Here is a 13,654-nt window from a genome sequence, read left to right as displayed (position 1 = left end):
CATCGTCACCATTATTACTATTTTGTAATTAAAAAGTCAATATCAGTAACTGTATAAACTTGTAACCTGATACATTTGTTGTGTATCTGCTGCTGGTCTCCCTCTCTCTCTTCTGTCTCTCCCTCATCTCCCTCTTGTCCTTTCTCTCCCCCCATTTTCTGTCCCCCACCTCTCCACTGTCCCCCATTTATCCTTTCACCCCAACCGGTCGAGGCAGATGACCGCACATCTCTGAGCCTGGTTCTGTCAGAGATTTCTTCTTCAGTTAAGAGGGAGTTTTTTCTCTCCACTGACGCCTAGTGCTTGCTCATTATGTGAACTGTTGGGGTTCTCCGCTCTCCTTGATGTTGTCTATGTACAGTGCCTTGAGATAATGTATGTTATGATTTGGCGCTATACAAATAAAATTTTATTGAATTGAATTGAATTGAATCATAGTACAATTAGTCACTATTATTTCAATACCAATGAGCCAAAAAAAAGGAAATGAGCTTGTCCTGAGGGTGGCACCAGAGGTACAGTAATATTCCTGCTACATTAAAATCTGTTTCTATTATATTTCTTTATTATTTTGATCATATTTAGACATGTTTGTTTAGAAAACACAAACAATAACAGCTGCATTTAAATGTTATTAAAAAGTACAAAAGTTATATTCTATACTTTGAAAATTATTTATTAAAAATTATGATAGGAAGCTTAAAAAAATCCATCAGATAAAGGGATTAATACAAAATCTGATTTATTTTAGAGTAAAAAAAGAACATGAAATCAATTAGAATATAAGCTGAAACATTACAGATCTCACAGACAGACTTCAGTTCTCATTGGGCACGAACATATTTACAAAAATCTGGTCACATTTGTTCTTCATCAGTCAAAAGTTCAGAAACTCTTGCGTCATACCACTCCAGAGTTTAACCCTTTAAAAAGTTCAGCCCAAACAATGATCATTGAATGTTCAGCTGCACCAACATGATAAAAAAAATCTCCACTACATACACCAGTCTCAGTGTGGCGACTGTGTGCTTGCTCCAGGAGACTCGGACCGTTCCATCTTCATACCTGTATCGAGCTGGGTGGAGGAAATTGAGGTTGGGAGCACGGAGCTCTTAGGCTCCAAAGAGGATGAGGCAGATGAGGGCAGTGATACTACTATGTATTTCTGCAGAGGTCGTGACGCGGTCAGTCCAGGGCCACTGCCAGACTGGGTTAGGGTTAGTCCAGGGCCACTGCCAGACTCCAGTTTTACCAAAGGCTGTAAGTTGGAAGAGGCGCTGGGAACCGTGCTAGTTACTGATGATGCCGACTGGGAAGAGCTGAGGGTGATCACCTGGAGGGATGACACAGACAGAGATGTAAATCCACACTCAAATGTAGGTTGCAGCAACAAGTGAGATATATGAATGGACAATAATGTTGATAATAGAGTTGCAGCTAATGATTATTTTCATCATTGATGAATCTGTCGATTATTTTCACGATTAATTGAGTAATCATTTGGTCCATAAAATATCAGAAAAATGTAAAACAAAATGTTGATCAGTGTTTGTCATACCGGGAAATAATGATGTTCTCAAATGTCTTGTTTTGCCCTCAAACCAAAATTATTCACTTTTAATAATTTTCTTTGTTATATGGAGCAAAGACATTAAAAATACATTCACATTTAAGAAGCGGAAAAATCACAAATCTTTTTGCGAAAAAAGCTTCCAACCGATTAACTCACAATTCACGATTAATAAGTAAACGATAAATAATCGATGAATCGTCTCGACTCGACGGTTTAGGTGAAATTTCACATATGCCTTAGATAAAACTGAATATGAAGCAGATTACATAGAAAATACTGATTTATAAAACTTGAGTCATGAATAATGATTTAGGAAAATGTGGATCCCAAGGCTGGATGATAGGAGAAACACATACATGGAGCAACATTTCAATTTAAGTAAAACGAGCACCTGTTGAGTTGAGGCGGCTCCTGCACTGGTTGCCATGACGATGTACTTGGTTGCCGGAGGAGATGGTTGTGATGGGGTCCCTGGTCGAGGGGACATCAGAGTGAGGGAGCTTGGAACCTTAATGATGCTGGGAGTGCGAGGCCCCGACGACCCACTGAGCCCACTTTGTGAGACGGAGAGAGTGGGACGAGGCTGCAAGGGAAAAACACGTATCATGTATCAATTATTGAACCTGCCAGTTTAACTTTGAATGTCACATGAATGGCTTCATGTTTACTTTTAAGTGTGATGTGTAAAAAATACACAATGTTTTTTCAAAAGCTTAAATTCCATATTTATGATTTAAAGGTCCCGTCTGCATCATTTGAAGCAATTTTGAAGCAACAGTTTACTTCCGAAAATGAAGAACAACATCCTTCTTGGTATGCGAAGGCCACCATAGTTTACATGTCACAAATTTTACACACTGCACCTTTACATGTAAGGGTAATATAAAGCTGCAAGCTGTTTTACTTTTCCTCTTTCAGCCAAACTAATGTGTTCTCATTCTTTTCACATGACTTTAATTATTCAGTAATTTAATTATTCACTTTAATCATTTAATGTTTTTCTCTGATCCTGTAGTAAATGTACCTGAGTGATTGTTAATGTGGTTCTGTTGACTTGTTGGGCTTGCAGTGCTGCTTGGGTCCTTGCTTTCATTACATGGGAACAAAGCATAGGTCCAAGGTAACCGTAGTCCGTCCGATACTGCTCCACATTGTCAGGCTGGGGTCGAATCTTGGCAATGACACTTGCACAGTGTTTCTTTGAAAAGAAAAAAATATTTTGTATTCATGATATAAAAGGTAAGTTGTTTTGTGAAATGTGAAAGTTTAAACTGCATCATAATTATAGAGCTTCATTTATTACCAGTAAGAGGCTTTGAACATGATCGGCTCCGATCTTATCAATGTTGGAGACGACCGGTCCGTCCATCACCGCTTTAATGCGAGCACCCTCTATAGTAAGCCGAGGAAGGATCAAAGTCTTAATCACCTATATGGAGGGGAAAAAAACAGGGCGTTATTGCTCACATATAAAAGAAATTAAAAGGATCAAAGCCTGGAGGGGGAGCGAGGGAATCACACTCACATCAGGTCCCAGTTCTGCAAGTCCCGCGATGCAGCCATAACGTGTCGTCCACTGGGTTTTCTCATCCAACCAACTCTGAGGAAACAGGTCAGTCTGCTTAAGTATGTGAGGTATTTTCAAAATAGTATATAGAGTAGAGTATCTTCCTATTCAATTTAAGAAATGTCGGTCTGTCTGTTAATGAAATAACTGTAACAGTTCATGTGACGGGCTTCATACTTGGCACGTGACTTACTATCCTTAGTATGTTACGTGCCAAGTGTGTTTACCGTGCCAGTGTTAGGACGAGAAAAGCAAGACATGTCGGAAGAAATGTGGCAGATACAGTACATGGCTATATTAGCCACTTCCACCCTGTCTCACATGGGAGACAGATGCCGTCCTTACCTTCCTTTGATCTGTATGCAGTCTACCGTGGCAACCATGGTAGTAAAATTATACGTTTGAATGTTCTTTGTTAAAAGAACACACAAGTGTGTGCAGTGTCAATTTTCTTTGGATACAAAATACAAAAGCGGTATCTGTCAAATTGGTCGCTTTACATGCTTCAAACTTGGCAGGTGACTTACTGAGAGTACAAATGTGTGCAGTGCCACCTTTGACAATGTTTTGATAACCGGTGCCATTTTACTAGTTATATTAAAGCATCTTTGGGACCAGGAAAGTTTTAAAAAGCTCAATATCACATCATCCACATTCCAAATAACTACGGACACAACTCAAATACCCACCTTAGTCAAAGTCTTGGTAATACGGGACTGGATGTTGTTGGTCGTAGTACTGAATGTTTTACAACTTTGGGCCATGAGACGAGCAGCGAAGTCTCGTAAAGCCCAGTGGTTGTCAACATCCGGTCGCAAACAGAGCTGCTTACTCACAATGCATGTCACCACAGCTGGGATAAGCTCATGCAGCTACAAATACACAAGAAAAAAAAACATAAGAAAATAAAGGTACTTGAGATTACACCCTTCAGACACAACAAAACATTGTGTTTATTTTCTTCACTCACATATTTCTCCAAATAAAGGGTGGGATTGTCCATTAGAGCTTTGACCATCCTCATTAGATAAATCAGCAGTGCCAAGTTGTTCTGTACCACATTCACACGAACCTTCAGGTAGAACACAGAGTCAGTACATGGACCAGATATTTTATGTGGGTGTTTAAAAGCATTACAACTCAGATCCTCACCCCTTCAGAAATAAATGTGCTGAATCTTGGAAGCATCTGATACAGTCCAGGATCTGTCGCAATACTCTGCAGAGCTTCCTGAGTGAAACAAGAGAGAAAATGCATCAATAATAAAAAAAATGTTTGACATATTTGTTTTTACATAGAAAATGTTCCCTTAAACTGTGAAGAGTCAGCACTAGTTAACTATCTAATCAAGAGACACAAAACATGAATAAAATAAAACACATAAAGATAGACAGACTGAACTCACAGCTCTCTTAGCTTCACATGAGCCGACACATGCTTCTGTGATCTCCTTGTAGTAAAGCTGCTGTTCCACAGACAGTTCATGAGTGCTGCGTGGCTTCAACCTTATTAGACCCTTCTCCTTTCCTGAAACACAAAGGAGAAACACATTGTGTAAAGCATTAGTAAGGAAGGTGGAAGCAAAGCAGGAACATGAGAAGAAAACAAAAAAAGAATTTTAAAATGAGACACATTACCAACCTTTGCCATCTGCGGCTGTCGCCCCCTGACTCTTGCCCTGAATTGTAGCTTCCTCCTCTTGGCCAGGTTTGACAACTTTAAGAGGCTCTGTAGATTCAACCTTTTGCTGCTCTTTTGTTGCTGAAAGGTGGAAAATTAAACTTAATGCTAAGATTGTCCCATAAATATTTTGTTGGGTTTTTTTCAGAAAATGTATGCGGGGCTTACCTGGTGGTGGATTTTCTGGAATAGAAGGCTCCACCCCCTCAATGCTTAACCAGTGGGCTATGGATTAACAGACAAGTGTGACGTGTAAGCATGCAGTCCAATGGAGACATTATATTATCTTAGCAAATAACAACATATCTGAATACCTTTTAGAGACACATCTAGTGGAACTCTGGGAAGTGGTGTGTTTATAATGTCACTAAGGTCGACTTCCCTTTCCTCATAAAAGTGAAGCTCTCTTCCACCCCCGCTTGCAAAGCGAAAAGGAATAAACTCTTGTGACTGGAACCCAAACAGTGGCTGTAATAACAGGAAATTAGTTCAAGTGCGGGAATTAGAAAGATACCAGAGCAAAATACTTCCTTTCAAATGTCATTAAATAAATAAGGGGTTAAAAGCAAGTTCATGACACAAACCCTCTTACCTCAACATTTTTTAGCTTGAGAGCATTATCTATGTCACTGGTGGTTAGTTTACGTCTCTTCCCATGATGCATAAATTTGAGAGCATCCTATGAAAAAGATGAGAAGACCACAACAATTCAAGATCCAATGAAACATTCAGTAATGAGGTTACTAAGCAATGTATAGAGCAATTAACAAAATGTTTGCCTAGAATAATGTATGATTTACCTGTGCAATTTCTTTTATTCTGTAGCTGACCTCTTCACTCAATGCTACACAGCTCTCCTCCTGCAACTGACCCACTCCAACAGACTCTGCCATGGCCTTCATGGACTCTGTGGGCAGGACGACCGAACATTGCTTCTGCCGCCGCTCCTCTGCCATGGCTAAAATAAAAGTCCACACAGGTCTGTGAATATCACTTCTCTTGCTGAATTCTTGCACTGCAGCCCTAGTTTTTTTAGGAAACATTTTAAGTTAAACTAAATTTGAACCGTTACTGTAAATGGTGTTAAATTCAATGAATCCAAACAAAGTTGCAATCTCACCAAATTGACATATTTTGATAGACCTAATATCTTTATGTGTAGAGCTGCAAATGATGTGTTGCTCTTTGTTGTCACACCTTTACAAGGAAACCTTCCAGAGACAAAAAAGACAACTATTAAATATATAATCAACCATAGCAATTTGGTGGTTCACCTTCTATTTTTAAATTCTACTTTTATAGATATATTTTAACTGAAAGTAAAATGTAATATTATCGATCATTATTATATTGTTCCATGCTTTATCATACGAGACAGAGCATGACTCATGAATGTAGCTAAAACCTTTAAGTATTCAACAATATGACACATAAAAACATGTATCTAGAGCAAGCATTTGATATGAAAACTAATTCATGCATGAATGGGCATAACTGAGAGAAGTAAAAAAAAAAACAACAACAACCCAACAATAATCATCTTCATGCAGCGGTAAAAACACGCCAGGGAAAGACAGTTAAAAGGCAGCTATAATTATTATATTATTACTCCATTTAAATCAATAATATCTATGCACTCTCGTCCACAATCGTTCAATTCAACAATCATAATAATAATTCCCAATGTGGCAATGTGAAAGCTTAACACGATTATTTTAGCAATGGGTGGAGGCTGTGAATGTATCTATAAATGTATCAGTGAAAACACTTAGGAGCTTGCTTTAAAGTTTAACATCTGCACATCGAATGAATGAATCAATTTATGCTACACTAATTATAGACATATTCAGTGTTGTAAAACGTGAACATTTGAGAGAAGTAAGGATTTCTCTGCACACTTCGTGTGTGTAAACAAACAAGTTGAACAGTAAGCGGGTTAACCGTTCTGACAGAACTGAAGACACAGAGTCAACATTAAAGGCATTAAGCATTAAAACGCACCAAGTTCGTTGCAGAAAGTATTTTAAAAGTAGATTTCAAACCTAACGACACCCGCAAAACTCTTCAATATTAACTTAGAATGATATGCACTTGCAGTGTGTTAGCTAGCATGCTAGTGACTTAGCTGCCGTTGACATTTTTACCTGTGCGAAGTTGTCCTCTCCTTTTTGAGTTCAAGCGGGAACTTACACGAATAAAAACACTCAGTGATAAGATTTGCAAAAATAATTATTTCGTACGGCTGATGGTTCTCTACGTATATCCATTTCTTGGGCGATGTAAGTAACTAATTCATGCACAGCAGCTGGGACCGTACGTGAAAGAACCGCTTGTATTGCTTCGCCATTTTGAATCGCGTTCCGGTTGAAATATCGCGAGATGACAATTCAGTTCTCTCCGTCGCTCGAGGAACCATCTTCGAGTACAACAGGTTTCGATTTTTCTGGGAATTATTTTACAATCATAACTTCACGCTAAACGCAAAGCTATGGAAATCAAATATTTACTTAACAAAAGAAAATCTATATTTCATAGGACGTGGATGGATAAGAATATGTGTAGTGTAATTGACTTATTAGATACAAAGGGGGGATGTATTTTGTCTGCTTTTGAGTGTGACCTCAAAGAATTTGAATCTGTTACTGGTGCCATACCAAACACATTCCTTATGTTGCCAAAAAATAAAAAACATCTACTCTCAATCCCCACCTCATCTACCCACACTTTCTATAAATGGAATTCATTTCCACTCTAACAAATGATTTATACCCTACTCAATCTTATAGGAATAACATTATGAACCATTTGAACTACCACATCCCATAAATAACCAGTTCCACCCAAAACAAAAGAAATCCACTTCAAAATAATGAGTAATATATACCCTTCCAGCTAATTTTAAAATTTGGCTTTGATGTAAATCAAGGTATTTTTCTGGAAACACTGTATGGAATAGTTAAATATAAAATACATGGTTGCTACAACTATATATGACAATGCTATTACTTTGGGTGTAATGACAGAGAACATGAAATTGGACCTAATGATTAATGTTTTGCTTATTATAGCCAAAATCTTTCATCCACAAGGCACAATATATAAAGAACCCACCCTTATTTATGACATTCAACTCTGTATAAAGTGCCTAAAATTAACTCAAAATGCGCCAAGAGATTACCTTAAGTCTTTTTGTTGTCCTTTCCCGTTTTTTTTACTTATATTTTCTAGGTTTTGTACATATTTTGTACCTACACTTGAGGACGAAACGCCCCATTGCAAATGTCATTGTATTATAAGTATTTCCCAAGTGAAGACTTTTTAACATAGTTTGCTGCAGAGTTGTTTATAATTTTTGTTAACCCGAAAATGCTCAAATGCCTTATAGTGTTGTAAATGAGAAGTTCGAATAATGAAAGATTATTTTTAATGTAACGCATCACATTTGTTTTAGATGATAGAATAATCAGTGTCACAGAATGATTGCCACAGTTAGCAAAAGACCACGGAACTAATGTTGTAACACTCGTGTTTACAGGGGCGACTTTACACTGCAGCAACGGGAACTAGCGTCAGGAGCGTGGAAGGACATTTCATTTCCAGAAGCAAACATGTACAGATCTTTATTTCGGATTGTTCACACAGCACGAAGTCCTTCAGTCATTCTTTATGAGTCAGTTAAATGTGACAAAGCTGCAGTTTTCAGGTGAGTACAGACTACATGTGTCAAGACGTAAACCGTGACCAGTGACCTTAATATATATCACTCGTACTTTATAATACAGATAAACAGTAACCATTTATTTACAAAAATAATAACAATCAACTGTGGATTATTTTTTTTAATTGTGTTATGTAAAACAAAAGACAACGTTCACTCACAGGCGCCACTTTATTAGGTATGTCTGTACAACTACAATTTAGACTTGTCACAATGAAATTACGTTACTTATTATTGATAATTTTGGAGAGTCAAACTTGGCAATAAATGATTTTCATACACTGACATCTCTGTATTGTCTTATAGTGTTCACAGTGTTTGCAGTTTCCATTAATATGGATAAGACAATAACTTTACCCTGACTGAGTTTGACTTGGTTTATTGAGAATGGTCAGAAAATTTGAAACTCTGCAAGGATCGGCAGTTCTTTGGGCTGTACATTGTGCTCTTGGTGCCACATGGACCCTCACACTCACTCATCTTTTAATGCTTTATCCTCCACATGAGGGCCACTGGTGCCAATCTCAGCTACCTACGATCAATCTAGAGGGTCTAATTTGCCCAATCCTAAAATCTGCATGTCTTTGGACTGTGGGAGGAAACCAGAGAACCCAGAGAAACGTGTCAACGGGCTCTTGAACCTGAGTCACCAACTGTGTGGCCTCACCATTTAGACCATTTTTATGAAATTTACAACAAGTTCATGTGTGTTGCTGTTGTCTTTGCTGTGGATGAGTAAGCTCCAGACATAGCTGTGAACCAATATGGGATGTTAACATTAAAAGAGGACAATGCCAATCAAATGCACACACTGTACAATATGTATGTTTTCTGTTGATGTTGCATTTTATGACAAAGTCTTGCCCACTTTTTATTTTCCTATGCTAAATATATAAATAATAATATTCACAGTTGACTCATCCTCTGTGATTCAAACCTCTATGTTTATTAAATGTTCTTTACTCTTATTATAGGTTTGCAAATGGAGGTGTCGGCAAATTGCTCAGCACAAGTTCAGTCCAGCTGTGTGAAAAGAAAGACGATGTTGTTCCCTCTGGTCTCGGTGAGAAAACAAATGCAGACGTAAAGTCTGAACTGACAGAAAGTCCTGATTTGGCAGCGCAGAAGGTTGTAGATGAAGGAGTAGTTTTCACAGTGGCTGAACAAAAGCAGGACCCAGTGGAGTTAAAGACAGAGGATGGAAGTACCACACTGCATCAGACAGACGTTGAACCTGAACAGAATATGGCAAAGCCACTAAAAGAAAAAACAGATGCACCAAAAAGTGGGAAGGAGAGTCTCCTTGACCTTCTTGGTGCCATGAAGGTAGAAGTTACCAACAAGAGGAAGCTCAAAACTTTGCAAGCACAGCAAATTTTTGAGTCGACGACCAAATCCAAGCCAGCTGATATGGAGAGTGCCACCAGTATGTTTCAGAAGGCTGCAGAGCAGAACGTTTCGTCACAGAGGTAAGGGGAACACTTGTAGATTGTGCTTGTTAAATGATATTCATGTAATTGTTTTGGTGTCAGAAGTGCGAGTCTTTCTTCATCCACTAACTCCATCCTCTCCACACTGTGTTTTTCAGCGCTTCCCTGGATCCTGAACTGGTTTCAGCTGCGTCTGCTGCTGCGGCCACTCTGCTGAACAGCACTCAGGCCGAGTCTGAGCTGCTGAAGCAGCTGAGGCAGCATGAGGCAATTACTGAGGCGCAGAAGAAAGGGGACATAAACAGCCTTGGGTATGTGTCCTGACAACCACTGTAAAAAACTGTTTAGAGAATTAAGATTTTGATATCTCCTGGTAAACTCGAAATCCTAATTGATCAACAATGTATTTTTTAGAGTAATTATCGCCGACATGAAAGTAGGAAAGAACACCAAGCGCCAGAACACTCAGCCGGCCAATCAGATCCAATTTGATGAAGACGGGAGAGGATACAAGGACAGAGCTGAGACAGAGGTTGCTTCTAGAAGGTAATAAATATCTACATCACTTTATTACATGGGCAGTTTTTCACATCGACTATGTATTTAATATTTAATATATTTATTACTCTTTTTTAAGGAACTTGTTCAAAGGGAAAAGACTTAATATCTTCTCTCCAGTCACGGATGATGATGGAGTTGATTCTGCAGTTGGTAATTATAGATTTATTCATTTATATTAAATGTTTCCTCACAGTGGGTTCGTTATGTAGTTATTTTGCTAGCTTGTTGTTTCATTGTAACGTTTGTTTTTAGCTCTGAATTGATTCAGGCTTTCTCATATTCAGTGAATATGGAGCAGTTTGTCAGTGGATGAACATTCTTGATGTGTTTTGGTTTTGTGGGCTCGGGCTGCAACTAATGATTAGTTTTATAATCAATTAATCTTCATTTGTCCATAAAATGTCAGAAAATCTTGAAAAATGTTAGTCGGTGTTTACCAAACCTGGAAATTGTAATTTTCTCAAATGTCTTTTTTTGTCCACAAACCAAAAAGATTCAGTTTTAGTGATTTATTTGTCATATGGAACAAAGAAAGCAGAAAATATTCACATTTGAGAAGCTGAAAAATCTGACAACTTCAAGCCGATTTATCGATTAACAAAATAGTTGGCAATTCATTTAATAATTGATTGTCAAATAATCATTGCAGCCCGATCTTGAACCTACCACCATGTTTATTAGCTTAGCTTATAAGGGCCCCTTTTTTGCCGACTGATGAAACAGTTGTTGACAGTATTTTGGAAAATGGCTTCAGTATATATGTGTTGAATATACTCATCACAAGAGATTTTAAAATCACTTGGATAATTTAAACATCTTCTTTGGAATCTTTGGGCAGTTAAAAGGTGTGTGAAAACTAAACCAACAGAAACTGTGAAATGGATCATTTCAGTCAGTCATGTTTACAAATTCCTTCAGTTTTAACTTAATTAGCCAATAATGTTTGTATCTTGTTTTCAGCTCGTCCGACTCTATGGGACATGGACTTTGCAAACCAGTTATCAATGTCAGTCAACCAAACCCCCCGCAACGGGCTTGAGGAAATGATCCAGTGGACCAAAGAGGGCAAAATGTGGCAGTATCCAATCAACAATGAAGCTGGTGAGTAAAGAATGCTGCACTTGTGTTTAGTATGTAGAGATGGAAAAAATAATATTTGGCTCACACTGACAGTGTCCTCTTGTTCTCATGTCAGGACTGGAGGAGGAAGCCAGTGTCCATTTTCATGAGCACATCTTCTTAGACGAACATCTGAAGGAGGGCTTCCCTCGTCAGGGACCAGTGCTTCACTTCATGGAACTTGTGGTAGCCGGTCTGTCCAAAAACCCTTACCTTACTGTCCAACAGAAGAAGGAACATATTTCCTGGTTCAGAGACTACTTCCACCAAAAAGAGGACGTCCTAAAGGAAGCTGATGTTTTCCTCAACTAAACTCTAAACGATTAACCAAAATTTCCAACATAGATGCAAGAGATGTGATTTTCTTTTCTCATACAGTTTTAACAAATTCTAGTAGAAATCAACATGAAGATGGGGGAACTGTGTTAGACTGAACTTGGACATTTTATAGTATCTACTGTTTCTAAAATGTTAGCTAGAACATTGACCTGTTGAAACACTTCAGCGCTGTCTTGTCTTATGATGGAGAGAAATTATGCAGAGAGTCAAATGTTTCTGATACAAGTGCTTACATAAATTATGGGAGAAATACAAAGCAGCTATGAACAGTTGTGACTCCTTGCTTATTTGAGTGGCCTTCAAAACGCCCATTATTTGTTCACAGTGTATTTTCTGTAGTCTAGTGCTAATGCAGGGAGTTTACCTGGCTGGAATGTGTCACTATACTGGTGATACAGTTTCATAATGAGACTTTCTCAGCATGTGGTGTACCACATTTATCAAAAAGGTAGTCAGCAGTTTTGTCACTGTAGTAGTTTTAGTGATAAACATGCATATTTAGTTTTTTTGCAGACTCAGTTACAAACAAAAACAACAGACTGACGTTGGATCAAAATATTTTTGTATTATGTTAGTGTCATAGGTCATACAAACAGCCGTGATCATGATTAATGGTGTTTTTCCTGGAAGTCCCAGGGGAAAAAAGTGCAACTTATATATGCAGCATCAAGGACGCCAAATCAGGGTTACAGTAACAGCATAATCACACCTCGAACCTTATAACCTTTGTAAGGGAAGTGTTTTTTAAGAGTTAAAAACATGTTAACAATATACCACATAGACTCTTCTAGTCTAAAAACACCCCTGCTAATCCATTGTCTTAGAAAGTGTGGAAATGGAGAGCTTGTCTTTTTTTTAAAGTGCCCCATTTCCACATTTTGTTCACTTTTCCTTAAACACAGTCGGTGTTGGCATGATAAGATGTTGGCTACACTTCCTCACTTGTATGAGTGTGTGTGTTATTCAGAATGTAGTAACAAAAAAAAAAAAAGTGTTTGTGTAGAAAGATGCTGTCCTCAGCTGTCCTTCATGAAAAAATGACCACTAGGTGGCACTAGTGTCAGGTTAGTGATGTGTCAGGGTCAGTAAAGGTTTAGTTGTACAGGTCTCATCAGCAGCCATCTTGAAATCAGATAGGTGAACACAGGTGTTGGTATTACATTAATGAAGTATCTATTTGAATGAGCTTGAATTAATGCGATGAGTAACACGTGTTTATATGTCTGATTAAAGTATTTTAAACACTTAAATATACAGTATGTATAATAAAAACAAAGTATGTTTTCATATACTGTATATTCTTATTTATATGTTCATATGTCAATGTTAGTAAAGAACAGAGACTTTACTGAAAATTTAATGTAAAACAATGTCTAATTCAAGCAAGTCCAGTTGTCTGCAGCTACTGAAGGTTATTTATGGTGCATTTAAATCCTAAATGCTTAGTAATTGAGTGATTGCTATGACTGAATAAGATCATAAGACCAAAAAAAGACACACCATCACTAAATTAATAACCACTGGTGTAAATCAGGCTTAAAGGCTACCATACTGACAAAGACTGCAACGGATATGGAAGAAAATGATCTTATAAAATCAATTGAAAATTGTAAGAATACATAAAAAAAAAAAAACAGAAAATAGTTACCATGCAATAATCTGACTTA

At 37.8% G+C, this 13,654-nt stretch overlaps 2 protein-coding genes across 2 annotated transcripts; one reads left to right on the top strand and one right to left on the bottom strand.

Annotated features, from left to right (window-relative positions):
- Positions 1-725: 725 nt before the first annotated feature.
- LOC122779983 (transcription initiation factor TFIID subunit 6-like) lies at positions 726-7,164 on the bottom strand. Its single transcript, XM_044042728.1, has 15 exons — positions 6,965-7,164; positions 5,621-5,778; positions 5,413-5,499; positions 5,135-5,288; positions 4,989-5,045; positions 4,782-4,901; positions 4,546-4,667; positions 4,293-4,370; positions 4,111-4,212; positions 3,830-4,012; positions 3,099-3,173; positions 2,877-3,002; positions 2,598-2,771; positions 1,965-2,156; positions 726-1,333 (listed from the first exon to the last, which is right to left on the bottom strand). The coding sequence occupies exons 2-15, from the start codon at positions 5,774-5,776 to the stop codon at positions 1,010-1,012; spliced, it is 1,950 nt and encodes a 649-aa protein (XP_043898663.1). The 5' UTR covers positions 5,777-5,778; positions 6,965-7,164; the 3' UTR covers positions 726-1,009.
- Positions 7,165-7,229: 65 nt separating this feature from the next.
- Positions 7,230-12,256, top strand: mrps31 (mitochondrial ribosomal protein S31). The gene is made up of 8 exons (XM_044042729.1): positions 7,230-7,251; positions 8,356-8,523; positions 9,513-10,007; positions 10,127-10,279; positions 10,383-10,514; positions 10,606-10,679; positions 11,490-11,630; positions 11,725-12,256. The coding sequence occupies exons 2-8, from the start codon at positions 8,429-8,431 to the stop codon at positions 11,958-11,960; spliced, it is 1,326 nt and encodes a 441-aa protein (XP_043898664.1). The 5' UTR covers positions 7,230-7,251; positions 8,356-8,428; the 3' UTR covers positions 11,961-12,256.
- Positions 12,257-13,654: the final 1,398 nt, after the last annotated feature.

Source organism: Solea senegalensis, linkage group LG13, assembly GCF_019176455.1.
Source record: "Solea senegalensis isolate Sse05_10M linkage group LG13, IFAPA_SoseM_1, whole genome shotgun sequence".
Classification (NCBI taxonomy): Eukaryota; Metazoa; Chordata; class Actinopteri; order Pleuronectiformes; family Soleidae; genus Solea; species Solea senegalensis.
This window is presented reverse-complemented; position numbering and strand designations above follow the sequence as displayed.